The sequence below is a fragment of the Kwoniella shivajii genome, chromosome 11 (assembly GCF_035658355.1).
Source record: "Kwoniella shivajii chromosome 11, complete sequence".
In the NCBI taxonomy this organism is placed as follows: Eukaryota; Fungi; Basidiomycota; class Tremellomycetes; order Tremellales; family Cryptococcaceae; genus Kwoniella; species Kwoniella shivajii.
In genome coordinates, this window is record NC_085918.1 from 777,702 (window position 1) to 804,962 (window position 27,261).

Here is a 27,261-nt window from a genome sequence, read left to right on the forward strand (position 1 = left end):
GGAATCAGTGAAACCCTTTTATCTGCTTCGGGTGGAATGCTGTTCTTCAGCTTCATCTTTTTCTTCTTTTTCTTCCTTCTCATTAAAGTTGTCGTTTATGTTCGTAGTCGTTAGATCTTCTGATTGTTGATTGCTCATTTCGTTCCCATTCTCGTCCTGTACTATAGTTATCGTGTGAGTGTTATCCGCAGAGGGTACTTGCACTGGCGATTCCATAGTGAATATCATCATTGGAGTATCCGTTCCGCTCGTACTTTTATTTGACGGACTATCTCTTGTGATCTTGGATGTTGTTATCGGCGATGACGTGGCCGGATCTGCCACCTCACTTGATCTCCTCAAATTGGAGTGAGGACTTAGTAAATCAGAAGCAGAGTTCGATCTTCTCTTCAAGGTTCCACCACTTCCTTTCTTATACCCTCGTCCTTCATTACGAATGTCTGAAGGAGACTCATTCACTTGATCAATCGAATTTGATCTTCCACCATTCCCATCCGCGTTTCTGTTTTCGTTCCGGTCAGATGGTGGTGGTTCATCGCTTGATCTTCTGATTATTTCAGGTAATTCTACAGGACTATTCATATTATGTCTCTGAATTTGATATTGATGTTGACTTGGCCCATCCGATTCTAATTCTGAATTAGGTATAGGCAGCGCGAGTTTCGGTATATCTGCTTGATCAAGAGATGTCCTGTTGACGTCCTTTACTACACCTTCTATACCATCTTCTCTTAGACTTCTAGCGGCGGCTTGTAAGGCTACATGTCTCACTACTTTCCATTCTCTATCTTCCCTTTCTCCTTCATGTTCCATGATTTTGATCCATAGTCTAAGCTTCGTTAGAGCTACTCGATCGGATCGAATCTTGTGAGCTAAGGGTGGTATGCTCATTGATAACCTATCTCTCGTTGATTTCTGAAATGGGGTGAGAAGTGCTATATTCCTGACGAGGAGAAGGGACGTTTTCAAAGAAGCTTCAAGTGGTTTGCATTTCTCTCTGAAAACATTGAGATGTTCCTATTTCAATCGAGAAAAACCGAAGAATCACATGAGCCAGTGTGAAATATGGTAGAGCTAAAAAATATCCACTTACGTAGATCACGGAAACACGAGAAGTGTGAATTGGTTTTCGTTGATCGTGATCCAATTCTTTCTCATGAGAGGTTTCACTATCTTCGGCGACTGGAATGTCGGAACGGTTTGTTCCAGCTTGACCTCTTCCAGCTTTCAATTCTGCTTTGACAACTCCGAATACTTCTTCTAATTGTTCACCTTCATTCACAACTTCGTTTCCTTCTTCTTCCACATCCACGTCCACTTTACCGTTTTTCGATTTCACTTTTACGTCTTCAGTCTCCATTGATATATCTGATAATCCAAGACCGAGACCGTTGCTATTACCATTGGAATCTCCAAAGACTGCTTTTTTGGCACTCCCACTCCCGCTTCCATTCATCGAAGATTGGTTGTTTTCACTTCTCAATTCTCTTTTGTGTGATGCGGCTGCTGCAGCTCCAGCTAACACAACTTGATCTTTTCTCATTGCTGGACCTTTCATCTTCATGTTGACAGTCTTGAATGCTGAAGCGTAATTAATCAAGGACACCCACTCGTTCATCTCGAACTCGTCAGTTGATTGAAGCAGGTATTGTCGCGATTGGGGCATTACAAAACGGAAGGTATTCGAGTACTATATCGTATCATCAGTCTCCCTCACTTACAAAATTTTCCGATTGATGGTAATCGACAAAATCACACTTACAGCTGTGAAAGTACGATCGAAAACGGCCACGCAGTCTTTCAATGAGAAGACCTCATCAGGCTTGAAGGTTGTTTGACGTGGTAATAGTATGTGTCCAGCTTTATCTTTAGTCTGAGCGGAGCGAGCTTGTTCAAGTAGGGTAAGAGCCCAAGTAGGATCCTTGAAAAATAGAAGCTGAGAAGAAGTGAGTATCACGCTCCAAGATTTCCACTTCCGCGAAGTCTTCTTGGATGTTGGATCGGTATCGTCTAGAGGGATGATGAGCATTTAGATCAGCGTTCGGTAAAATTGTAGAGCGCGAAAGGCGAATCACCTTTTCTAGATACTAATCCTACTTTGACCACTCTCAACACTAAATCCTCTAGTTTCTCATCTTTGGCTCCGACGGTATATCTCCTAGCTGGAGTTGTCAATTTACCCGGAGTCCTTCTACGATGATCTGAACCGATGAAAGAAGGTATAATTAGGGAATTGGCTTCCGCAAAACTTCTACATAATTGATCTAGGTCCATGAGAGGTCTTGAGCCCATGTATGAGAAAGGATTTTCAGATGGGATTTGATGTTCTATATCAACTCTGAGAGATCCAAGTAATCCTCTAACGATCATATGATATACGTCAATCTTTGTTTTTCCATTTGACATTAGAGTTGCAGCGTTCAACGATCCTGGTCCAGAGAAAGTTGGGGTGGAAGGTCCAAATGTGGATGAGGAAGATTCATATCCTGAAGATTCTTTTAAATCGGTATCATCCTCGATAAACACAAAAGGTGTAAAAGTGATATTATCAAAGAACGTCTCCAATGCGATTGGCGCTACACCTTCCATCCGGGTGTTCCGCACATAATCGACTTTGGTCATCTTGTTCTTGTTGGATTTGTTGAAGGCATCGGTATGCAGCATCATCATGGAGAACGCTAAGACGTACGTATTGTCTGTAGCAGAGCGATTTTGTCAGTAATTATAACCTTTGAGATTCGAAAGTGTATACAGTTTGGAAGAGTATACGGCCGGAGCAGACGAGCGTCTTTACTCACCCTTTTGTCCGAACAACCCGGGTTCGCATTCCTCATATCTCCTTGAGAAAGCTTCTATGACTCTGTCGATCTGTTGAGTTTCTTTTGGTAGACTCATGTGCATCAACAACCTTCTCAGAGCAACATCCAGGGCGTTATGAGTGAAATCGAAAGTTGACATGTATATTTGTAGAGCTTCAGTGTAGAATCCATCTCCGCTGGAATTACATCATTAATCGACTTCATATGCGTAATGATTCCTATATATGACTTACCTTGAAGCTAGTACATTAGCAATATCATCTCTTCCAACAGTCGCAACTACCCTGTCCAACCATTCATTCGGAGATTCGTCCCCTTCTCTCATAGCAGCCTGCTTGATCATGGAGTTTGTCATTACAGCTGAGATGGATCCTGTAGAAGGTCTCGGACTAGTTCCAGGGCTTAAAAACCCATTTGAACCATCTTCCCACTGAACAGCACCCCCTTGATTGGTTGCTGAGGAAGAGATTGATCCACTTGATCTTGCAGGTAATGGAAATAAAGATGAACTTCGAGGCGAAGAAGGCCCAGAAGTAGTATTGATTGAAGAACCAAACAAACCATTGGAAATTCTATGTATCGTGCCAGGACGTCTGCGTGGTGGTGTTGCTGTTATGGGGAAAAGATTGGGTGAAGGCGGCGGCAAGAAATTATAGGATGTTGGTGCCATCGATATGGTTGATGCTCTGACTCTATTCTTACGTGCCATTGTACTTTCCTGAAGAACTTGAGGTCGAGTATCTAATGATGGCATGGAAGGCGTAAATGATGTTTTGGGAGATCTAGACTTGTCTTGATCTTGCATTCTCTCTATATCTAAGGCTGAACTCGAACCTGGTCTTTGAGGGATAGATCTAATATTTTCTTCACCTATGGATTTTCCCCTATAAGGACCCGATGAAGCCATTGAGGACGATGAAGTTGAAGGTCTCATTGTTTGACTTCTACTATCAGCTGAAAAACCAGGCATAGTCCCGAATTCATCAATGTCGTTACTGCCTTGGCGAAGTAAGCTGTTGCTCCTACTTCTATTAGTGGACTTGGAGAAAACGCTTTTCATGCGACCTATGATAGCTGAGTTACTAGAATTCGCTCGATCGCCCAGTTTGGGACGAGAGGGAGTCTGAGGCGAAGACGATAGTGACATCGACTGTCCATTGGGTGTGGCTGGTCTTGGAATCGGTAAGTGAGGATTCGAAGATTGAGCAGTCAATCTCTGAGGTGGTAATGGAGCATCAGACCATGATCTAACTCTTCCTTCTCTCATGGAAGGTGGCGGTTTCAAAGGTTCTTCGATGGGTGGCAAACCTTGCTCAGGAAGTGAATCCAGTGGAGAAGATACTGATGATCTAGAAGAATTGTTCCTCTCTCCACCTTCCATCCAAGGTCTCCTACCAGGTCCCCAATTACTTCCTTCTGGAGGACTGAATAATGTTTCTTCCTTTTCACTCTGTGGTGTCGACACCCAAGGTCCACTGTCTGGTATGAAAGGTGAGATGGGATCGTGCGCAGGTGAACTGAAAGAAGACTGTGATGATAAAGCGGTATGGTTTCTCATACTCGCATTGGGTATAGCCATAGGGACCACTTTCACTGATGGTGGCTCAGATTCGTCGTCAGTAGTCCTGGCAGATGAACGTCGGGTAAATATACCTGAAATCTTGCTCTGTCCGGATTGAGGTACTAATGTGGCGGTAGAAGCTGCTGAATTGTACTTAGGTTGTCGAGGAGATTGTCTTGGAGAACCAGAAGGGGGTAGACCCGAATGCTGAGGGGGTTCAAGACTTTCTCTATTCTTCTCGTTTTCAACCTGATCGTCTTGAAACTCATTCTGGACAGTGAGCGGTGAAACTCCTTCAGGCTGGTCAAGTATCCTGGGTTCAGAAATTTTACGTTTTGAAGTCTTTCTTACACCGAGCCATTCCAGCACGCCTCCTCCTGATTTCCCTACGCTCTCTGCCATAGGACTGTCCTTCTCCTCTTGGAAATGGGGCGGTTCCTCTAGTTTCGGCGTCGGTACAGCTGGAGGTGATTTACCAAAGAAACCAGACAAACTTCTCGCTCTCCTCACGACTTTTCGTTTTTCCTCTTGGGGTGCATGGTCTGTCTTAGGATGAACATCATCTGGTTCGACGAAAGCTATCTTGGGTATTGGACTAGGGGAACGTGAAGGAAAGGGTGATGACACAGATTGAGGTTTCGAAGGAACAGGAGGTGGTGGTGGTGAATCCGTATCTCCTTTTGTAGATGGGAGTAAAGCAGAAGGTAAACCTAAACCTATTGTAGGCGAAGGATTTGTACTCTGGGATCTTTTTTCTTGTTTAGATTCTCTAGATTGTCCAGTGGCTGATCTACTTCTTCGTTGTGTCAAAGGAGGTTTACGAGGTGTCTTTGATAATTTTCTAGGGCTACTAGGAGTTACTATAATACCTTTCGGCATTTCTGGCATCGACTGCTTCGCTTTTAGAGAAGATGTTTTGGGAGGTAATGGAGGTAATGGACGATCAACATCGACAGGTATGGGAGGTTGAGTTTTGTCAATTTGCAATGAGGTTTGACGATGTGAAGAAGAACTTGATGAAGTACGGGGTTTAGCGGTTGCTTGAGGATTACTCGTCATGGAAGATGAAGAGGATTTAAGTGTAGCTGTAGGAATTGAGGTAGGGGTGATAAAGGGGTCGCGGTCACTTGCTGTACGTGAGAAATTTCGTATGCGTGAAGTGAAAGGTTGAGGTTGAAACTGGTAAGATACAGGTTAATTGGGTGAAGTTCTTCATTTGACTCCCGGATTGAAACTCACTATATCCGGTCCATCTGAGGACACTTTGACGGTTTGATCAGATGTGGATCTAGTAGTCTCCTTACTTCTCCCACTTAGATCTTGCATTCTTAATACTTCATATGTCTCGTTCTCCTTGATATCCTTTGATCCTCTTTTCTTCTTTTTTACAGTTTTTTCAGGATCTCCATCAATAGTCAATGCCTCTTCCTCCTCTATCTCTCCTTCTTTCCCCTTATTGAGTGATATCAAGGTCTTCTTATCTTTCCCTTCGCTAATCACTGGAGCGAGATCAAGGTCTACACCACCAGCTTCCGCATTGTATATCGATACACTGCTCCTCCTGCGACCTTTCTTGGTGGATACTGAAGCTGGAGTGGGGGTCGTGATGACGCTCGGTGAGCCCGAAGCTGATCCAAAACCGAACCAAGATCTCCTTTTTGATTTAGCTGTACTGGGTGGTGTAGCAGGTGGGATATCAGGTATAGGTCTGCTAGGCGGTAATGGTTGTGGATCTGGTACTGGGATTGCGACTGGCAATATTGCAGGTGGACGTGATCTCGATGGACCTGCTTCTGCATTTGAATTAGTCCCATCCATAGTAGTTCCAGAACACCTTTTGTACTATATCATTGAATTACCAAGTGGTAGAGTGACCAAGAAAGAGAGCTATATTGAAGTCATTGGACAATCAAAAATCCTAGCTGTTTTTCCAGATTAGCAAGGTGGATAAATGCGCTGAAACGATCTTGTGATGTTCTGATACTGTACTAACGTGATGTTCTTGCCTGTCTAGGTCTGACTTCTCTTATGATAGTTTAAATAAGGTAGTCGTTCTGTTTTGTAAAGCAATCTGAATTCAGTTTGTTCAGGTTTCGGTCAATCCCGTTGATCTTCGAAGGAAAGAACAAAGCGGGAACGATAGATTCTGGTTTCGGGACGACAGCTATGGCTTTCACTTTCTGTTTTCAGTGTATTGTGTATGTGGTTGTGTTTCATCTAATGATATCTTTTATATCAAGTACTATTGTTCATCCATCTGCTGCTGTCCTCGCTGCGATCAATTCATTCACCCATGCCATTCTTTCTCGCTCTCCACTTCGTAACATTTTCTATCATTACATACACGCGTCAGATTATGGGTAAAGACTACTTACTACCACGTGGACGATAGAAAACAAAGGGGGCCTGGACTCTTGACTATGACTCTGGGATGATTACGTATCTTACGTGGAAACTACTGCAGGTGGGGAATCATAAGCATATATCTTCGAGCTGAGATCTGATGCACCGATGAGGACTTTTGTCTAATTGAAGTGCAAAACATGTCAAACCCTCATGACAAGTAGTCCTCTGCAGTAACGCAGAAGTATCATGAGATCCATGTGCGCAAGAGATTTTCATGTCTGAATCTGCTCTAGGAGGATATCCTCGTGGCATGAGTGGATATCAAGAACCAGTTGGGAAATCGCCTATGAATGAGTCCACAATGTTGTTCTGTGCCAATATTCATGCAGAGCGAACGCTCCTATTCTCCTGATCTAGAGCGCCAACTCTCAATATCCTACAACGAAATCATCTAGCCTACAAGAGATGACATGGAATAGCTCAGGATGATTTACTGTTTGTGACGAGACTGTGCAGAGCTGGAACTTACACCGCCACTGAGAGGATTGAAAAAAAGAGGTGACATCACCGCATACAGGAATTACTTCTCTTCTCAACAGTTCACGAGAAAAACAGTGAGAGATACAGGTCATCATTCTACATATGCGTTCAACTCTTTCGCAGTCAGAACCCAGTACATATCATACAGCGAACGATCAGCACCATCAAGCACAGAATCGATCCACAGACATTCGGCGGAAGTGCGAAATTTCTTTTTTCCAAATAACAGAGACGACATAGCGTCAACATCATTCTACCTTCACGTCGAAGGATTGAATCAACATGGAAACTAGATTACCACCCCCATCAGGTATGTAGCGTGTCTGCACTCAACAGTGTGCGCATCCATATGTCCTCGTAATGCCTCGTAGAAGTCTATCTCGATGGCAGCGTTGCTGTCAAGAGTTCCCTTCTTGAGCATTCTTTCACGCTTTGTATATACCGTAGTACAGATGAAAGCTGACACCAATTCATCTTCTCTTTCGTTCTTTCACGTGTGCGTCTTCACCGTTACTTTACTTCTGGACACTCCTTTGGTTATCATCTCACGTGTATCCTATCATCGACCTTCCTTTGATCAATCTCTGTTTGGTTTGTCACAACTTTTCTCAAACTTGACTATCATCTACAACTCCGTTCTTGCCACCGACATATATGAACAACCTGACCAATCCGAAAATTACCTGATAATAACGTCGACTACATCGACTCGACCTCTCGTCATCCGCCAATATGAACCCCAACGTATCGTCACCGTCGTTCCTTCCGAATCAACGACAACCCTCAAACGATCTCACTCGAACTGAACCCGTGAATGGACGAAATACAGGTCCACCACCCAGATATACAGCGGTAGTACAAAAAGTTTATCCATATTCCTTACGTCCAGTAATTTTCTTCACTGCTGGTCTAGGCTTTATATATGGTTTAGCGTTAGGTGTTGATAGTATCAGAGATTTAGGAAATGATAATGGTATGTCTAACGTCGAAATTTCCTCAATACACTGCAAAATATTTTTCACTGTAACCAGGAATACATGTGATCGATATAAAACTTATCTTGATGGTCTCTCGTAGAAACTTCAAAAGAAAAGATCTTTGATATCATACAAGCAATCTTGTATTTCGTAGTAGCAGGTCTCGAAGCTTTTTGTATCGTGATAGCTTTTATCGTGAGTGGATAATATCATGTCCCATCGATCTCATGGACTTCAAGCATTGCGCTTATACTGATGTTTGCACCGATGTCTATAGCACAAGACACCTCTTGCTCGATTCTTGCTCTTCCTTGCTCCTATCGGTATCCTTGTCAACTTAGGTAATCAGGTTATATCCGTTGTACTGCATTTCGCATTGAAGGTGAATATTCTATCCTCCCATCACTCAGATCTGCAGCATGACTAACGATACAACTTCAGACCGACTTGATAGATCAATGTGTCAAGAACGAGGTCGGTGAAGAAGCTTACAACGTGAGTTGTAACTCGCGGTTGGTTTACTTGGGAGAGAATGGTATTAACGAAAAGCACAGAGTATTGGCAATACCATCTCGATCAACGATGATCAAGCCCAATCAAGTGAGCTTAGCACTTCCCATCCTTCTGTAGCATTTTACGTTAAGACATACAACTTATTGATACACTTTCTCAGTTTGCGACAACGCTTGGGATAGAGGTACATGGTCTGTGTTCGCTTGGCTATTCTTGAGTGTCATTCTTTCAGTGAGTGTCGATTGCTCAGCTAGCACGGGACCGTGTGAATGGCAAAATGCGCAGCTGATCACTTTGAATTGATTAGCTGTTGTTCGGTTCAATTCTCTTATCATATTATCGACAAGTACTTGATCCATCGTCCGTGCGATCAAGAGTGACCAATCAACCTCAAGCATTTCAAATGCAACCTGGCTATAATCAATATCCACCCCCAAACAACAACCAATCTCAAACGTGGATGGTACCACCTTATCCTGGACCACCAATGAATGGAGCGCCACCACCTCCGCCCAATGGATTTGAGAAGTCAGATTATCATCCTGAAGCGGGATGGGCTCAAGAGCAAGATTCTTATGCACCTCCTTCAGGTCTACCCCCACCAAGAGGAGCAGGGACAACGTCGGTAAACAGAGAAGAAGAAGATGCATGGGAAAGAGCCCAATCACAAGGTGTCACTGCTCATCTAACAGGACATGGACTCGCTCCAAGAGGTTATGAAGAAACGCAATTGACAGGATATAGAATCGGTAATGATGAAGAAGATGAAGCTTGGGAAAGAGCAAGAAATGAGGGTCCAACTGCTCATTTGACAGGTAATGGTAATTTCAGTTCAAGTAGGAATAGGGAAGGTGCGATTTAGACGATCAGTCTAGAAGATATCATGATATATCCTTTTGTTATCTGTTGAAGGATATGGAGGAGGCCAGCTATAGTAGCTTTGTACAAAATTGATCGAACGAAGGATTGAGATCAAGCGGGAATAGAACTCAGGCGAGAGAGATTTGGTGACCTGATTCTTACTGATGTATTTTATGGATTTGCTGCAATGCGTGCGACGAAATGTACACTGGTCCATCCTTTTCACATTTTCGTGACCCTATAGATGTACGTTGTTGGTTTCAGCTGATTGGATGCTATGCTATGCTATGTGATTGACTATGAGCTTGATGCCACGCTCAAAGTGTAAGGTAAGAAAATGTGGAGGCCGAGCGTTTATCTTGCTTGGCCTTTCATCAACTTATTAAAAACAACTCTATACTCGTTTCGATTTTACTTTACCTTCCTGAACGGCATTGGCACGGACGATGTCATCTGAACTTGAGATATTAGCTAGATGGCGTACGATAGGATCTAGACATTCTGAAGATGTTATTGAATTGGGTAAAAGGGTGTTGAGAGGTAATGTGGGTGATCAAGGTGAGTCTTTTAGGTACTCAATGGTTTTGAGCTTTCAAGACGAGTCATACGTTATAAGGAATGGGCATCACTTGTTATGACACGCAGAAGAGGCCTTGGTGTAGTAATCGAAATGGTAAAGAAGAAAACTGTGGACTGACAGATCGATGATATGCAATAGAATGGTCAATACGAGAACAATTAGCTATTGCAGCTTTAGACATGGGACAAAATGAATTGGCCAAAGTGAGTCTTCATCACAATTGTCTTCGACACTCAGTCTGATTCTGAGTCCAACCCATCATCGAAATGTAGTGCATGTACTGATTTTATTCAACCACTTTCTACCCCCGTTGTGGTAGGAACAAATAACAATATTACACCGTAAATTCCCTTCTTCACCAAGAGTAAGGATACTCGATGGACTGTTACTTGAATCTCGGGGCGAAGTTGAGCAGGCCAAATCTACCTATGAGGGATTATTGAGAGTTGATGAAACTGATGTTGTGAGTGCGCATCACAACATGTCATATGTCGTCGAAGGAGCGAGATATGGTGTTAAGGAGACAATGTTTATTATATCCCACACTAATCCTAACAATATTCATTTTATTCGTTCATTTCAGTCCGCCCATCAACGTATAATCTCACTCAATCTATCCTCCTCCTCTCCCTCATCGGCAATACCACCATTGTTGAAATACCTAGATACATTCTATTCAGATCCATCGGGATGGTCAATCCTTTCTGAACTATATTGTGAATTAGCCATGTACGTCCAAGCGTTGGATGCTATAGGTCATTTGTTGGTCATCCAACCTTGGGACGAGAGTGCTGTGAGAAAAGCTGGAGAGGTGGCTTATACCCTCGGGTAAGTGGTTTAAACTTGACTCGGAATCTCAATCTGAGTTTGGAGCTTTGGAAACTGGATTTGGACGGGGCATTTTGGACCAAGGCACAACAACGTCCAACGGCTTTCTCTTTCGAGGCAGAATAGTCGAGGTTCAACAGTCTCTTTCGGCGAATCGCCCAAAGATACACTTGACACACACAGTGACGAACGCTAACTGACGTCTATCGTTTTCATAGCGATTACCAACTATCTCTCAAACACTTCCTCAGAGCAGCAGAGATGGAAGGTGACAAAGAGACGAACCCTAAACCTACGCGAACGAGGACATGGTGGGGTATCAAACTGGTGAGTTTTATGAAAGAACGCGAAGCGTGAGATTGGTCAATATGGTATATAGCCGAGTCTGATAAACCTCATATTCATATGCTACTCAGGCCACATCACGTCTTCTCGAATCAAATTCGAATAGTATCGAAAGTTCAGTCCCGCAAGAGTTTAGATCATCTCAAAAACAACTTTTACTCTTAGATCAATTAGCTACCGAAAGGATATTATCTGTAGGAGGGAAAGGATCGGATTTGAAGAGAAAGGTATTAGGTGAAAGTTCAGTTGTACGATAAAATGATATTCATAGAATGTAATGGAATGACTGTTGAATCCTAAGTCTCCCGTTATTGGGCAGACCGTTACAGCGTTGTAAGCGATAGATTAATAATACAATGGTTGAACCTAATGAAATAGCTTTTTCTCGCCTCTCCAGAAATCATTCATTGCGTTTGCGAAACGCCTAGAATTCATGTTCCGAAGGACGATCCCAAAGATCTCTTGAATGCTCAGTGTGTAGACTGCACGAATCGCTGTACCTGTTCGATTGTGATATTATGCATTTTAATTTCGCTTTTTGTTTACTATACGTATTGCTTTGATTTTTCCCCCTTCAGCTCCGGGATTTTTTACTTTCTTCTTCTCCGCTGCCAATCTCACTTTTGGCTTTTGCTTGCTCGAACACTTTGTTCTCTCCAGACAACGCTTGTCTGATCGATTTACTGTTGAGCTTGGGTGTCGTGACCCTTTGCTTCTTCGCTCATAGCTGCTTTAGGGGTGTTTGTTCGCTATGTCACGACGAATGGTCAGTATTTGGGTTGATTGTAATACGATCGGATTGAAAGGAATAAACTCACCTCAGCTCTGAGAATAGAATCTTTGATTTCTTTTTGAGTAGGTTCACCATTTTCTTTTCCTGAAGCTTGTTCTGGGTTATCGTCTTCACCATGTTCTTTTCCTGCACCATGAGAATCTTGAACTTGACCTGAACCAGATTGTTTGTTCGCAGTTTCGGCTTGTTTAGAATTATCTGAATCTGTTTCTGATTTAGATTTAGATGAACCTGAACCGCCAAAGAATCCAGCGACTGAAGATCCAGCGGATTTCAAGCTAGAACCAGCGGATTTCAAACTGGAACTGGCAGAGCCATGTTCATGTTCTTTTCCAGCATCATGTGAGTCTTGGACTTGTCCTGAACCAGATTGTTTATTAGCGGATTCAGCTTGAGATGAATTATCTGAATCCGTCTCTGATTTAGATCCAGATCCGGATCCGGATGACTGATGTTGGTTTTTGGCAGTTTCATTAGCGTTTGAACCTCCAGATTTGTTCTCAGGTTTTAAATCAGGATTTTCAATGGCGTAGGAAGGTAAAGTCTTGGCTTCGTCCTTCTTGACTGGAAGATCTGCGGCAGATTTCACAGATTGTTTGTGTGCGTCTTCTGGCTTTTCGGATTTCTGTGATGCGGATATGAAAGTTAAAAAGGGCACAACGAGGGGCAGGAGAAGAGGGGGAAGAGAGAGAAGGGGAAGGAGGGGGGCAGGAGGAGGGAGGGATGAGGAATGAGGAACGAGGAATGGGGAGGGCAGATCAGCACAGATGATCACTTTTCAGTCAAATTAGCACTTACAGGAGAGTATTTCAGCGAGTCAGTGGCATTGACTTGTTCACCTTGACTGACAGTAGGAGCTGAATCGTTGATTTCGGCTCTTGTAGCTGCGTGTGTGGTATCATGAACGAATGAATGAGCTTGAGCTCTGGAAGGGTAGAGGAGGAAAGCGCCCTACAGAATATGTTGAACGGTCAATGAAATGGTCGTGTGAGCGAGGGAAGTTTGAGAAAGATCGAGTATTTTTCTGATAAAGCGAATGACAGGGACATGCAATCCCATTGTTCACCGTCTCATACTTTCGACGAAGCAGTAGTGAATGTGAAGATGAGCTCACCAATGAACCGAATACAACGGCCGAACCAATTATCCATTGAGTATCACCACTTTTCTTAGCTGATTCAGTAGATGCATGTCGTCTTGAAGCAGGTTGGATGGTAGTGGCTGCTCGTCTAGAAGCGAGCCGAGTTGATAATCTGGTTGCTGATTTGAATGACATTGTTGCGAGTGCTATTTGGCTGTGTTGTGTACTATACTATAGTTTGGTCGCTTTTGTGAGGTATGGGTTGGTATTGTAAAATGAAGTTATAATGTGAATTGCGAGTTTCGCTTGGTCGGGAGGGGGCAATGGGATGGGGTGATGGGTAGGGCAAGGAATGACGTTCTCACACACTGTTAGCAGAGCATTTTGATCATTACCGCATCATCGGAAGATCGGCACAGTGAAATCACTTTCCCACGGCTGTCCAACCTCTGACTCAAGTGCCACATCCACATAACTCCGCTTTGGTGATACAAAGCCCAAAAACAAAAGTCCGAGAGTGAGAGGGAAAGGTAAAAGTTAAGACGCAAAAGCTATTCGTTCTTCCTCGTCTCAATCCATCCTATATTCAGACTGAAGGAATATCTCGTTTCCTCAAGCTCAGCTCAGCTCAGCTACTCTATACCATCATGTCATTCTCTACTCTTACTTGCATCCGAACAGCTCTCCCTGCCTATTCCATGGCATCGTCGATCGCTGGACCTTCCCGAATCCCCATTCGATCATTCTCAGCAACTGCATCTTCACTGGCATCTAAACGTAAACTAATAGCTAAAAGACGTAAAGCTTCGAATATAGCATTACAATCTTCTCGGATCGTACCACCTGAATCGATTGATCCTGTTCTGGGTAGAGTACACTACAGACAACCTTCTTCAAGATCAATAGGACCTACACCACCTGAACCGACGAATCGATACGAAGATTCAAGGATCTCCAGAATACTGTTAAGTTATGATGAAATAGCTTATTCCACTCCACCAAATTATACATCAGGTGAAAAACCGAAATTCCTTTTACCTGGTATATCCCAACAAGATTCCGAATTGTTATTCGGTGCTTTACCTCACGCTTCAACGGAACTGAAATACTCAATCAGATCAGAAGGCGTCGAGGAAGAACAGAATAAACAATCTGAAATGTTGATGAGAATATTAGATCTAAGAAATGCAAGTAAAGATAGTATAAATATCATAAATAGACAAAAAGTTATCGACGAATTTGGCAATGGTAAAGATACAGGTAGTTCAGCTGTCCAATGTGAGTAATGATTTTTCATGAGACAGCGCACAAATGACAAAAGTCAAATCACGTTCAAACTCGTTCGATTATAGCCGCTTTACTCACTGCAAAGATACATAACATGTTATCACACATCACTTCAAATCCAAAAGATACTTCAAACAAGAGATCTCTGAGATTACTAGTTCAACAAAGAGCGAGACATTTGAAATATTTCAAGAGGACAAATAGTGAAGAGAGATATGATGCTTTACTGGCAGATTTAGGATTGGAGAAAGGTGCCGTGGAAGGGGAATTGAAGTTTACCTTTTAATCGCTGATTTGGATGAACATGCTGTGATTGTGAGTCTTTTTTGACCTTACGGTATTCATTGTCCTGCGTGACCTTCCTTCGGAGACCCTCAACACCTTCCCGTATCACTATGTTCCTTCTGCCTGACTCTGTAATTACTTCCGACCTCCCACCCCCCCTTTAATGATGTTTTTACCAAACCTGATTTAATGAGCCTGAGCCTTTCAAAAGGTGTGGACGACAACCTATATTTGTACGACTGAAACCAAAGCCCTACTATCCTTTATACATTTATATCTACATATATCTATCTTACAACCAAACAGGGATGATACGGAGCTAATTTTCAAGTGTTGAACGAAAAGTTCATTCCACAGGTTTCTCCAGTGCCAGTGTCAATTCAACTAAAACTTCATTTTCTTCAACGACTTTACCTTTTTCAACATTTACATTATCGATAATACCATCTCTTGACGATCTAATTGAAATTTCCATTTTCATACTTTCTAATACGATTAATACTTGGCCTTCAGCCACTTGATCTCCTGGTTTCACGCGAACCTCAATCACCGTCGCTGGCATTGGTGAGATCAACTTGTCACTGGAAGTTGAACTTGAAATACTGGAGGTGGATTGATCAGTAAAGGATAATGTAGGTTGAACAGATAATGTATAATGTGATGTATTTGAAAAAACATGTAATTTCTCTTCTCCTTGTTTACCTTGTACTTGAACGGGTATAACAGTACTCTTCAAATGAGAATGACCGACTTGACTAATCATATCAACTTCACCGTCTAAGTGACTAGAAGATATCTTAATGGGTTGCTCATTGTCGATGATTACTGAATAACCCGAATCGAGCTCAACAATTTCAATGGAGTGGTTATCGATCTTATATGACTTTATGGAAGAATCACCAAATCGACGATTGACGAGGTTTGTCCAAGGTGAACTAGGCAATGATTTATGCAATTTCTCGGATCGCAAAGTCAGATATAAAGCAGCTTGCGCTAAGACCTCTTTTGGGATGGATCTAGCTGGAAATAAATCATCGTGGTATGTCTGAAGTAAATATTTTGTCAGCTCAACAACACCTCTAAAGCTACTTCAATCCTCTTCTTACTGCTGCAAATATAGGGTTCCGGACTGGGTCAAAAGGGAGAGAATATCCACGTACAGGTACGAAACTGGTCTCTACGGGGCCAGCAGCGAACACTTCATGTCCAGCTACAGCTTTCAAGAATTCGATGTTGGTCGAAGGGCCGACGACTTGATATTCTCCTAGGGCAGAACGCAGAAGTGAGAGTGCGGATGATCGATCAGGTCCGTGAACGATGAGTTTGGAGATCTAGACGGGAATTAGTTTCTACTCTTCTTCTGAACAGTGAAGTCTGTGTGTGTGAAGACAGTCGTATCATTATTGGCTATAAAGAGCTCTGTCCAAGCTGGATGGTAGTACAAGTCACTAACCATAGGATCATAGTATGAACTAATATCATCACCTTCCCAGAACCCAGTTTCAAGTCTGTGCGGTACGTTGACAGGTGCTTTAGTATGTAGCAATTTCCCCGCGTCAGGCAAGAAGTTTCTAAAAAATAAGACATCAGCTATCCACTGATCTAACTTCCAGAATCTAATTGGCAGCTCACGATTCAGGTCTTTCGGCGTATATACGAGCTTCAAACGCATGACCTATACATGGAATTCGATCTTGAGTCAGAGGAAGCGGATTTCCAGCTGCCACCTGAGGAATGAAAATGTTAGCTACAATTTGAAAATCATGACGTGCTGACAACTGAACGCACTGATAATTGCCATTCTACCAGATCTATCCCCGTAACCATTTCAGTGACTGGATGCCTGATGTTGCCCAATGGCCATCAGCATATAGGCAGCACGGGACCGCTCAATGCGTTGACTTACTCGACTTGTAATCTTGTATTCCTGGTGATAAGCATACGTTAGCTGAAAGCATGTCGTCATCAGTCGAACCACTCACATCTCCATGAAGAAGTATTCCCCTGTTTCGGCATCCATGATGAATTCCACTGTTCCCGCTCCCACACTGTGACACAAAGTCAGCTAATTGATCGAAAGAAGGTCCATCCGTGTTTAGCTTACTAGTTTACCGCTTTTGCAGCTGCGACCGCTTTTTCCGCTAGATCTCTCTTGAAGTCGGAACTCAAGCCAGGTGCAGGAGCTTCTTCAATGATCTCTGTTCGGTCATCCCAAAAGTAACGCAAAGTCAGCTTAGCATCTTTCTCCCACTCTTCGTAGTCATGGAATGGAGGGTCTAATTTACTTTGATGTCTTCTTTGAACTGAACAGTCTCTTTCCCATAAAGCGACACAATTCCCTTTGGTATCAGCGAAAACTTGAACTTCAACGTGTCTAGGTTTTTCCAACCATCTTTCTAAAAGCACCTCATCATTTGAGAATGATTTTATTGCTTCTCGTTTAGCAGATTCTAATTCATCTTGAAAAGATCTGGGATCTCTGACTATCCTCATTCCTTTACCGCCTCCACCATGTGTAGGTTTGATAAGTAATGGATAACCAGTCTGTTTGGCTCCCTCAGATAAAGCTGATAAAGATTGATCTGATCCGTGATATCCCCTATACCGCTTTATGTCAACACACGTTCATTGAAATGTATCTTGAATCTTCATTGCGACTTACGGTACGCATGGCACGCCGGCAGCTACCAAGTAAGTATCAGCTACCGTTGAGAATGGGTCACACATGCTTAGCTCACCAGTCATGATTTCTTTACTTTCCCTCTTGGATCCCATACTCTTTATAGCAGGAATGGGAGGACCAATAAACACCAATGCTGCATGTTTGATCCTTTCTGCGAACACTGAAGATTCGGAAAGGAACCCATAACCAGGATGTATTGCCTGAAATATCGTGTAAGGATCAGCTTTATCCCTGCTATTTGGTATTACAAGTTGGTTTCAATCTGACCTGGGCTCCAGTTGCTTTCGCCACGGCAAGTATCTTATCGATATCCAGCTGTTATACAATACTGTCAGCAAGTTTCGGCTGCCAGCAAGTCCAGCTGACTGTAGCTCACATAGCTCTCGGAGCTGGGCGCAGGACCAATACAATAAGCTTCATCAGCCTAGCAAAGTCGGCATTTAAATCAGCTATCAGGTCGCACCAAGAAAGGATTCAGCTGCAGGAACATACCATCTCAACATGCATACAACCTTTATCAACTTCGCTATAGACGGCTACAGTATTCACGCCGAGTTTTCGAGCTGTTCGAATTATACGACATGCTATTTCTCCCCTTTTCATCGATATATCAGCAAGATCTTTTACAGTAGTAAATTAAGAAAGAAAGTTTACCGATTAGCTATCAGTATCTTTCTGAAATGTGGTTTGACGCCTGTTTCTTTATGAGGATTTGCCATATCAATGACAGGCGGGATGATACTTGCTGAGCTTTCTTCACTGAAAGAGGTAGCAAAATGTCGGACATTGCGGCTTGTGGGGATAGGTGGGATGCGACTCCTGGTGATCAAAGGAGAGAGGAGGCATGTAGGTAATCGTTGGGAAGTCGATGTTCGAGAAGCTCTGGCTATGGATCGCATTGTAATCGAGGGCGTTGACGCAGATACAAACCAAAGTTGATTATGACCTTGACACTTGATCGATTCAGTGTGATATATAACAAGTTGTACAGCAGACATGAACATATGACGGCCCCATTCATGCATTCGTTGGTTTAGTTACCAATCAGGTGGTTCACCCGGTTACTACAATTCACCGGCCGGATCATGGAAAAAAGGTGGAACACGTGACAGCGGGATCAGATTGCTAGAAGGAAAGGCGGTCCTTTCCGCTTTCTGCTCAGTTTCTAGTTAATCACAAAAGTCATCATCCCTTTCCCTTCTTCACTCGTCGTCATATCTATGTACAAGAATACCTTCATTCTTGCAGTTGCATCCCCAATCTTTACCAGCAAGCAACCTCGAAACCCCCCCATCAAATCAAAGGCATTTGCAACTCATAGGTCTGTTGTCAAGTGAAAGAGGTTCATCTCTTGTGAATTCTTACTTTCGTCGATAATTTGCCAAGCTGTTTCAAAGCTAGAGACACAATACACTCATCATGGCTGCTCCTTTATATATTACTGATTCAGGAAGACTGTTCCATGCCGGTCTGATCTTGATAGTGACAGTGGGGCTACCGGGTGAGCTGTCATACCGACTAGCTCCCTATAGATATGTAGCTAACGTTATGTTGATGGAGTTCAGCAAGAGGTAAAACTCACATTTCAAGAGCGTTAGAACGTTATCTAAGATGGTTGGGTGTTAAGACTAGAGTATACTCTTTAGGTGATTATAGACGAAAAGTCTTAGGAGGAGCAAAGAATGTCCCACCTGATTACTTCGCGACGAAATGTATGTCATCTCTTCCTCTTCGTCTCAGACATGGTAGGACGCAGTCCCGTGATATTTGCTAATATATCTGTGTATATTTCTGATGTTAGCCCCGAGATCTGAAGCTACCAATGCATTGAGAAGACGTATCAAGAATGAAATCGAAGATCAGATCATGGACTTTTATACTGTTCAAGGTGGTCAAGTGGTCATCTACGATGCAAATAACGGTAATGTCAAAGCTAGAAAGGAATGTTATCAAAAATTCGAAAGTAAAGGTGTACACGTTATTTTCTTGGGTGAGCGAATTTTCACATGAAATCAAAGGTCGAATCAGAACATACTGTCATTGTTTGAATGAAGGCTGATGAGATATCCCTTTCCCGCCCACTATAGAGAGTATTTGTGATCAAGAAGAAATCATAACCGCAAATATCAGAAGTGTCAAACTTTCTTCGCCTGATGTAAGCTTTTATCTGCAGTCTTAGGATTTGATAGCTGACAGAGACCAATAGTATGCAGATTGGGATGCAGACCGCGCCGTCGCAGACTATTGGAGTCGAATTCGTGATCAGGAACAAGTTTACGATACAGTTACAGCGGATGAAGGTCCCTTCATCAAAGTTATGAATGTTGGAGAAAGGATCGAGGTGAATAAGATCGAAGGTGAGTAAATCATCACTTGCGGTGCAGTATAGTGTCGTGCAGCGATCATTACTTCAGGTCATTGATCACATGTTATTCATACCATAGGTTATCTTCAAACCAGATGCTGTTTCTTCTTGATGAATATTCACACTAAACCTAGAACAATCTATTTTGCAAGGGTACGTCTCGCTGTGGTCAACCCTCCTCAAGCTCATGATGCCGGCTGACTTTACGACACAAATTTATCTAGTCCGGCCAATCACTCATTGAACACTCTTACAAAGCCGATTCCGACCTTTCTCCTGCAGGATGGGAATACGCCGAACGGATGAAGGCGGCCGTTGTGTCTCGTAGGAAAGCGGTGAGGGAAGAGAAGAAAGCTAATGGAGAGCCTATGAATGCCGAGAACCCGCTATTAGTAAGTATGCAGACAGATTCTGTGTTTCCTGCACAAAGTCTGAAGGTCACTGAAAGCTGACATGCTTGCCGACCAGATTTGGACATCAGCTAGGAGAAGAGCATATCATACTGCATGGCCATTCGTTCACTCAGGGTACAAAGTGGTCCAAAAAGCTATAATGAGCGAAATCAATCCGTATGTGCAGCTCACTTGAAAGTGTGTATCCGACTCATGAGCTGATCATGACGAAACTTTTACAGTGGTGTTTGGGACGGGTTGTCTACAGGTGAAGCTATGGATTTATATCCTGATGAATGGGACAGATTTTTGAGTGATCCCTATGCGCATAGAGCTCCAAGAGCGGAATCGTATCATGATTTGAGTGGTAAGCTGGCAATATCTCGAGACTGAAAAGGCTGGCAGCTGACACATGCAATTGGTATAGTTCGACTTGAACCTGCCATTTTCGAACTTGAAAGATGTCAAGATGATTTGCTTATCATTGGTCATGCGTCCGTTATAAGGTGTTTGGTGAGCTTGTGAACCCTTGTTATGAGAAAACAATTAGCTTATCACTTCCGCCGGTAGCTTGCATATCTCGTCGGACTACCGCCAAATGAGGTCCCAGCGGTGGAGATCGCAAGAGGCGATTTGGTTGAAGTCACTCCTGCTAGTTACGGAGTCATTTCGAGGGCTTTCCATTTCTGGTGAGTGGACCTTTGCCATACATGTAACATTCGAGGGCCAAAACCGACACTATCTAGCCCCATCCCGATTTTATCGATGTCAGTCCATCATTCCATCAATGCTGACCACATGCTCGTCATCTAGGTCTGGAGAAGGTAGGGGCGACGAATCAGGTTTGAATCTTTACGAAAATTTCGCAGAATCAACATCGGGTAAAGGAAGTGTATTACCTGATTCAGGTGTAAACTTCACCGCAGACGCTCTAAATATGGAGAAGGAAGCTAAAGAAGAAGAAGAAATTGACAAAGAACAAAAAGCGGAATATATCGCGAAATCGCTCAAAGGTAAAATATTGAATAGATTAGTCTCATCAGGTGATGGAACTAGATCTGCACCTCATTCACATCTACCCGGATTAGAAGAAGATAAAGACAAAGAAATGGAATCTCAATTAGAAGAAAGAACCACTGGATCAGATGCCGATGTTGATTATAATTCTGACGAAGTTCTGAGTGAAAGTGGTGCTGAAGGTAAACAATCTGGTAGTCTCAGAGGTAGAGCGAGTGAGTCGTCACCCGGTTTTTGTGCTTCATGGAAGTAAGTAGGGTCAGCTGACGAGCTTTGTATTCGTGAATAGTGAGTATATTGGAGATTTGATTTTTGGTGCGTCAGAATACTAGGTGAGATTTCGCCGTATTGAACATTGTGAGGGGAAAGAGCAAATGAATTATAAGAGTTCTCCTCTTGGAAAATATTAGAGAACGATAATATATGACCAGTGTAAAATGTATTCATACAACATATGAGATGCAAGAGGTTATTTTTTTCGTTCGACAAGGCGATATCGAGTCTTTTACTGATCATTTAAAGAGAAGGCAAAAGTCGATTGAGCAATTCGGCAACATCACTTCCTTCATCTAATCCGTTTATAATTTCTATATCGCTTTCCGATAGGATTGCAGATACTTGCTTATCGGAGATGGAAGACCAATTGGGTGAAGGGGTAGGTAGGGGCCAATCGAAATCTTGCACTTTGGTATGATTGATATTACTGTGTTCATTTTCCTACATCCAGAAACGACATCAGCTTGAGTTTTTGTTTCCCACATCCCCTGCAATGGTGTTTGGGGACATTTTTTGAATCGTTTCGTGGGAAGGGGAAATACTCACGTTGTCAGTGGAAACAAGTGAGGTGGGGTATGAACCGAATTTCATTGATTTGGAATATTCGATAATTGGTAATGAAGCTACGTTTAGAAGGACTGTGGTATTGGTCGATGAATGTATTCTGAACTAATGTGATTTTTGGGGAAAAAAGCATTGATGTAAGCGATGATAAATCCTGTGAGTCCCAGTGCCCACCAATACGATTTTGCATGAAGAAACAGGGGAGCAGAAGGATCAGGGGATAGATAGTGAAGGAGGGTGAGTCAGTTATGGGAAATGATATGGATCGGATCGGATGGGATTACGATGTTTTGCAATCCGGTATGACATACCTGTTGACATCCCAAAACAAGTAAACAATCTTGTACATCATCTAATAATGCACTTCCACCTATTATCGGTGAGAGTAAAATACACTTCTTTAATCCCTTGACGTGAATTGCATTTAATACGGGATTCACTTTAGCTTCACTTGTGATTGTGGTTGGGAGTGACGTTGTTGAGATATGATCTGGAATTGGAATTGGACCTGGATTCGGAATTGACCTTAGATCGATTATACAAGAATCCAAATTCGTTAATGAGATGGTATAACTTCCTTGAAGGTTAGTGTTGGTAGGTGGACGTATAATCGACAATGTCATGTCGGAGATAGTGTGAATTGATTGATCATTTATCGTCGTTTGGGTTTGAGGGATTATTGAGACCGGTGGAATTAGAGGTGAAGTTGATGTTGATGTTGAAATTGATGTTGATGTTGATGTTGATATTGACGCGATTGGCGGTATTGGAGAAGCAGAGCCCGCATTACTACTCGACTTGGAATTAGAATTAGAAGTGCTAGTACTCGATTTAGCAAAAGAGAACTTTGATTTCGATTTGGATTGACCATTTTGCTTGATTCTGATTATTGATAATTTTGATTCCAATTCCGATAATTGCTATTATAGTGAACATATTCAGCTCCCCAAAAACAAAACAATCTCCATTGTGATATGAGCTCACTTTCTCATATCTTCCTCTATCGTATAAGGGTAAGTTGTCCAATATGCCATTTACATCGTTTCGTAATGACGAGATACGTTTACTTATTTCGACCAAGTTTGGATTTGATGATTCGAATAGTTGTACGATGTCTGGGCATTCGAAGAACAAGTCAGTGTGTCATCTCCATACGTTGGTCGGTGTTTCGTCACTGCCCACATAGTGGAATCATTATAATGTGTAGTGCTATGACGGGGAGAGAGACAAACGGACGAGCGAACGACCCTTTCTCCTTCAAATCCAATCCCAAAAACTCACCTTGTTGTCGGGACTGAAAATGCGCGTGAAATTCTCCTGCTTGCGTGACTGATATAGATGACATTATTCGAATGTCTCTATCAGTCAGATGGCTCCAATGTTGCGATTCAGACGACACACTGGCTGAGACCTAATGGTCAATTCAAGTGGAGATGAGCAAGCGATAATTTCGACGGACCACCTCAGCGAAGACAATCTTCCAGCAATATGGACGAGCAAAGTGGAGGAATGTAATTTATCAATCACAAACACGCGCCGTAAAATACTCTAGGTCACGAATGCATCTAGATTACGATTGCACTGGGTGAGACTGATTCTTCATATGCTTCATATGCACAAATGGTTCATCCCAAGCCGTCTGAATTGAAATTTATAAAATCAAGCAAAGGATAATGTCACAAGCGATTTCCAAATGGAAAGGGTATATTGTATGATATGTGGGGTATATATAGTTAGAAGAGTTTATCTAGATTACTCGAAACCCATTCTACCTCTAGCCGACTGAATTTGTGATCCACCGCCTACAACTCATGATCTGTTGTTCACTTTCGATCTCATTTCTTTTCCTCCCCCTCCAGATGTTGTTATCCTGCCCCACTCCACAGCCTCTTCTTTCCGCACTCAATAAAATTACTCACTCCCCCATTCCAACCATTCTCCGTAAGCATTGGGTCTTTCAGCTCTGAGATAACCTTCAAAAGTCCTCTTTAGTACAGTCGACCAACTCAGATCGATTTCATCATCCATGTCTTCTCGTTTCGAAACTAGGCTTTCCCCTTCAACGATTGTTTGTCCGATGTCATCTGGGTTCTGAGCGTTCATATCTGCTTTTTCACCTAACAGTTGAGCTTGTCCCGCTACTGTACTATCCTTCGCTTTTGCTGCTTCCTTTGATGCCTTTTCACCTTTGATAAATCGAGATCCTAAATCTGGCCAATTTCGAGATGGATCAAAAGGCAGCCACCTAAATGACAAACGACAATTAGCCACTAATATCTCACAGAGCACCGGTACTGTTGCGAGAAGGCACTCACCAGAAATTGTGGAAATGGTACGAAAACGCTCCTCTAAAGAACGCATCAAACCCTAATGGTTGAGGACCGGCAGTGTCAAACTTGTCGTTTGAGAAGAACACAGAGAATCTGTGAAGTAGCAAGGCGGAATTTAGCGTTTGTCCAATTTCCGGGCATAGTCGGACATCCGAATAATAGACAAAACTTACTCTGGGAAATAAGGGAAAGGTGGCCTTTCTCTCTGATATCTTTCCATATTCAACCAAGCAGGATCGAAGAGAGCATCCGGCACTCTGAACAACAGTTTATCTAACCCTGCATCTTTGAGATACCTTGAAACGGTCATCGGGTGGAAATCTAATCCATTTTCCAATGCCGTTTTGAATAAGAAAGTTGCCAAAGCTGATTTTTTATGTAACTTCAAGACGGCGGTATTGTATTTCTGATGCCATGACCATCTATAAGCAAATTGACCTCTGTAATTCCACAATTCTTCCCAGTCTCTCAAGAAGAGCGTGTCAGCATCTAAGTAGATCCCGCCAAATCGATATGTTAACACGAATCTTGCCATATCAGATAGGATTACTGATAATCTATCATAATCTGATTCTGATGACGATCCAACCTTCTCAAAAACACTATCTTTCTTCTTGTTACTTGATTTGGTGGTTTTTGGCAACTCAGTCGTAGTCGCTTCTGCCTCTGCTTCCGCTTCCGCTTCGATTTCAGCTTCCACTTCATCCAATAATTCACCTAATTTGGGTGGTTCTTCTGTGACTACTTTAACTGGTTGTTCAGGCTTTTGCTTGTATACATTTCCACCCGAATTGAATATTTGCATATCCCTCCAATGATCTTTTAGTTCATCTATACCATCTAGTTGTTCGGTTGTATTCCACATTTTGAATTTCACTACTTCTCTAAATCTCTCGTGTAAGAAGGGAGCTGACCACGGATTCGTAGCTAGACTTTCATACATTTCTCTTTTAGCTGAGGGATTAGGCACAGCGGCCGCTGGTCCAGGGTTGATCCATACCCAGAATTGAGGTCGACAAGTTCCTTTTACTATATCAGAAGTTGAGTCTAAGGGCGTATCCAATCCCAAGTTTTGCGTGTATAGAAATGACATGACTGCCATATAAGGTTTATCTGTGAATGCACCGGCCCAGAACATGTGGAAGATCCTTGGATGTAGCTCGTCGCATGCCGAACGGGAATCGAAGCTGGCAGATACGGGATAAGGATTTTGCAAAGTCAAAGGTGCTTTTGAGAAGTTGGGATCACGAGCTGTAAGTAAAGTCGAACGGGGTGTCCATTCGCTTCTCCTTTCAGGAGTGGTTGATTCATAATACAGTTGTTTATATTGAGATAGGTAATTACCGCGTCTTACTCTTCGGTTATTGTCCAGTCCACCACCGATACGGAGAAACTCGAGGCAGTCTCGTACGTACTTGGAGGGAGTGTGGGGCGTCAGCGAGAAGTTCGTTTGTATTCATTTGCCGTCTATGTTTGCTTTCTCCTGATGATTCCTTCTTGCTGAGGGCGAACCTTCGTCTGATAGTAAATCTCACTTTGGGACCCTTGCCCGTCTCTCGAGCCCACTAACGAGAACAAGAAACCCTAGACTCACCTTGTTATCGCCGAAATCGCACTTTTCCAACACCAAATCTAAATCCAGTATTGTTCCAGGAGCTGGTCGTGGTGCAAAACCAGGTTGATTCTCTCTTGTATCCCATGAATTTAGATAATTCCTCTCTGGACCTTGACCGATGAGGTTGATTTTCGGTTGAGCTGAATTCCTATTTTGATATGCGACGAGTGGAGTAGGGGAGGAAGGGGATGGTAGTAATGAGGAAGGCACTACTGGGTTGTATAATGACGGTGAAAGAGGGAGATTATCGGGAGCTAAATACGCAAGGAGTTAGACTTGCTATACATTGCAGAATATAGGTTGAAAAACCGAGCGAGTGGGGAAGGACGAAGACTGATAGATAAATGACAACTTCGTAATTTCCTCTCCACTCCAACTTCGTTCAACAACGAAGACACTCACGATGATGTATACTTGGATAATGACCACTCAGAACTTCCCATTCCCAAATCAAGGCACTTTCTTCTGGAGTTATAACTCTTGTATCTGGATCAACAAAAGGTGGTGACCAAGTTGAACGACCGTTCCTCCTTTTCCTGAACCCTAATAAGAATAATCCTGTCACCAACAAGATGAAAAGGAATAAGACGAATTTCTTCGGTGAATTGGGTTTAGGTAATCTAGCATATAATCTAGGTGGTATAGGTAAATATATTTTGATATATTTTGATCTACCAAACTGATTATGATTATGTGAATGAAGTGGATTTGATAAACTTGAATGTCTACTATGTGATCTAGGTGATGACAATCCATTTCCATTCAATAATGAATCATTCTTTGATGATGATGATGATGATGATGATGACCTTGCAAATGGTATACGTGGTGAAGGTATATATATCACAGTGAAGTATTTACCATATGAAGTTGTATTTGATGAGGAAGAGGAAGGGGATGTTGAAGAATCATATTTCTTGTCGGTATCCCATGCTGTTGTAGGTAAAGGTGATCTTCTGGGTTTAGCTGCAGGTGTATGACGTTTCACCTGACCGAATAACGACATTTTGAATGGATGTTGAAGGTCATAGATCTGATGATCAGGAGGAGGATTGATACGGTTGACTCGCTATGTAAGCTCTGCCTATGTAAACAGAGATGTCGTTGAGCTTGCAGAGTTATCTTGATGTCAGAGGGGGATTTAAGCTTATTCGAAATGTCGCCAAGATGTTCACCGTGTCGAGATATTCGGCGCAGGTGGCT

General features: G+C 42.7%; 9 protein-coding genes across 9 annotated transcripts; 4 read left to right on the forward strand and 5 right to left on the reverse strand.

Moving 5' to 3' along the window:
* Positions 1-18: 18 nt before the first annotated feature.
* IL334_007697 (uncharacterized protein) lies at positions 19-6,198 on the reverse strand (the record flags this gene model as incomplete). Its single annotated transcript, XM_062939387.1, has 7 exons — positions 19-1,017; positions 1,094-1,690; positions 1,763-2,010; positions 2,076-2,696; positions 2,799-2,995; positions 3,053-5,559; positions 5,620-6,198. The coding sequence occupies 7 exons, from the start codon at positions 6,196-6,198 to the stop codon at positions 19-21; spliced, it is 5,748 nt and encodes a 1,915-aa protein (XP_062795438.1).
* Positions 6,199-7,548: 1,350 nt separating this feature from the next.
* On the forward strand, positions 7,549-9,618 carry IL334_007698 (uncharacterized protein; the record flags this gene model as incomplete). Its single annotated transcript, XM_062939388.1, has 8 exons — positions 7,549-7,576; positions 8,096-8,239; positions 8,344-8,438; positions 8,521-8,625; positions 8,685-8,738; positions 8,798-8,843; positions 8,917-8,987; positions 9,064-9,618. 8 exons carry the CDS (start codon positions 7,549-7,551, stop codon positions 9,616-9,618), a joined length of 1,098 nt encoding a protein of 365 aa, XP_062795439.1.
* Positions 9,619-10,063: 445 nt separating this feature from the next.
* IL334_007699 (uncharacterized protein) lies at positions 10,064-11,627 on the forward strand (the record flags this gene model as incomplete). The annotated part of the gene is made up of 6 exons (XM_062939389.1): positions 10,064-10,175; positions 10,336-10,400; positions 10,517-10,660; positions 10,781-11,025; positions 11,244-11,352; positions 11,442-11,627. The coding sequence occupies 6 exons, from the start codon at positions 10,064-10,066 to the stop codon at positions 11,625-11,627; spliced, it is 861 nt and encodes a 286-aa protein (XP_062795440.1).
* A 423-nt stretch (positions 11,628-12,050) lies between these two features.
* On the reverse strand, positions 12,051-13,439 carry IL334_007700 (uncharacterized protein; the record flags this gene model as incomplete). Its single annotated transcript, XM_062939390.1, has 4 exons — positions 12,051-12,119; positions 12,189-12,788; positions 12,962-13,114; positions 13,278-13,439. The coding sequence occupies 4 exons, from the start codon at positions 13,437-13,439 to the stop codon at positions 12,051-12,053; spliced, it is 984 nt and encodes a 327-aa protein (XP_062795441.1).
* A 452-nt stretch (positions 13,440-13,891) lies between these two features.
* Positions 13,892-14,817, forward strand: IL334_007701 (uncharacterized protein; the record flags this gene model as incomplete). The annotated part of the gene is made up of 2 exons (XM_062939391.1): positions 13,892-14,522; positions 14,597-14,817. The coding sequence occupies 2 exons, from the start codon at positions 13,892-13,894 to the stop codon at positions 14,815-14,817; spliced, it is 852 nt and encodes a 283-aa protein (XP_062795442.1).
* Positions 14,818-15,162: 345 nt separating this feature from the next.
* On the reverse strand, positions 15,163-18,398 carry IL334_007702 (acetyl-CoA carboxylase, biotin carboxylase subunit; the record flags this gene model as incomplete). The annotated part of the gene is made up of 15 exons (XM_062939392.1): positions 15,163-15,861; positions 15,977-16,147; positions 16,270-16,387; positions 16,449-16,543; positions 16,605-16,659; positions 16,723-16,743; positions 16,799-16,864; positions 16,921-17,014; positions 17,102-17,415; positions 17,479-17,500; positions 17,555-17,699; positions 17,767-17,814; positions 17,876-17,923; positions 17,992-18,094; positions 18,154-18,398. 15 exons carry the CDS (start codon positions 18,396-18,398, stop codon positions 15,163-15,165), a joined length of 2,244 nt encoding a protein of 747 aa, XP_062795443.1.
* A 520-nt stretch (positions 18,399-18,918) lies between these two features.
* Positions 18,919-21,582, forward strand: IL334_007703 (uncharacterized protein; the record flags this gene model as incomplete). Its single annotated transcript, XM_062939393.1, has 13 exons — positions 18,919-19,000; positions 19,065-19,211; positions 19,301-19,489; positions 19,587-19,654; positions 19,706-19,856; positions 19,944-20,017; positions 20,089-20,256; positions 20,333-20,433; positions 20,499-20,623; positions 20,684-20,769; positions 20,827-20,945; positions 21,070-21,488; positions 21,563-21,582. 13 exons carry the CDS (start codon positions 18,919-18,921, stop codon positions 21,580-21,582), a joined length of 1,749 nt encoding a protein of 582 aa, XP_062795444.1.
* A 207-nt stretch (positions 21,583-21,789) lies between these two features.
* IL334_007704 (uncharacterized protein) lies at positions 21,790-23,458 on the reverse strand (the record flags this gene model as incomplete). Its single annotated transcript, XM_062939394.1, has 5 exons — positions 21,790-21,990; positions 22,096-22,218; positions 22,425-23,033; positions 23,098-23,228; positions 23,395-23,458. 5 exons carry the CDS (start codon positions 23,456-23,458, stop codon positions 21,790-21,792), a joined length of 1,128 nt encoding a protein of 375 aa, XP_062795445.1.
* A 407-nt stretch (positions 23,459-23,865) lies between these two features.
* Positions 23,866-27,064, reverse strand: IL334_007705 (uncharacterized protein; the record flags this gene model as incomplete). The annotated part of the gene is made up of 6 exons (XM_062939395.1): positions 23,866-23,915; positions 24,033-24,358; positions 24,429-24,536; positions 24,617-25,857; positions 26,038-26,312; positions 26,461-27,064. The coding sequence occupies 6 exons, from the start codon at positions 27,062-27,064 to the stop codon at positions 23,866-23,868; spliced, it is 2,604 nt and encodes an 867-aa protein (XP_062795446.1).
* Positions 27,065-27,261: the final 197 nt, after the last annotated feature.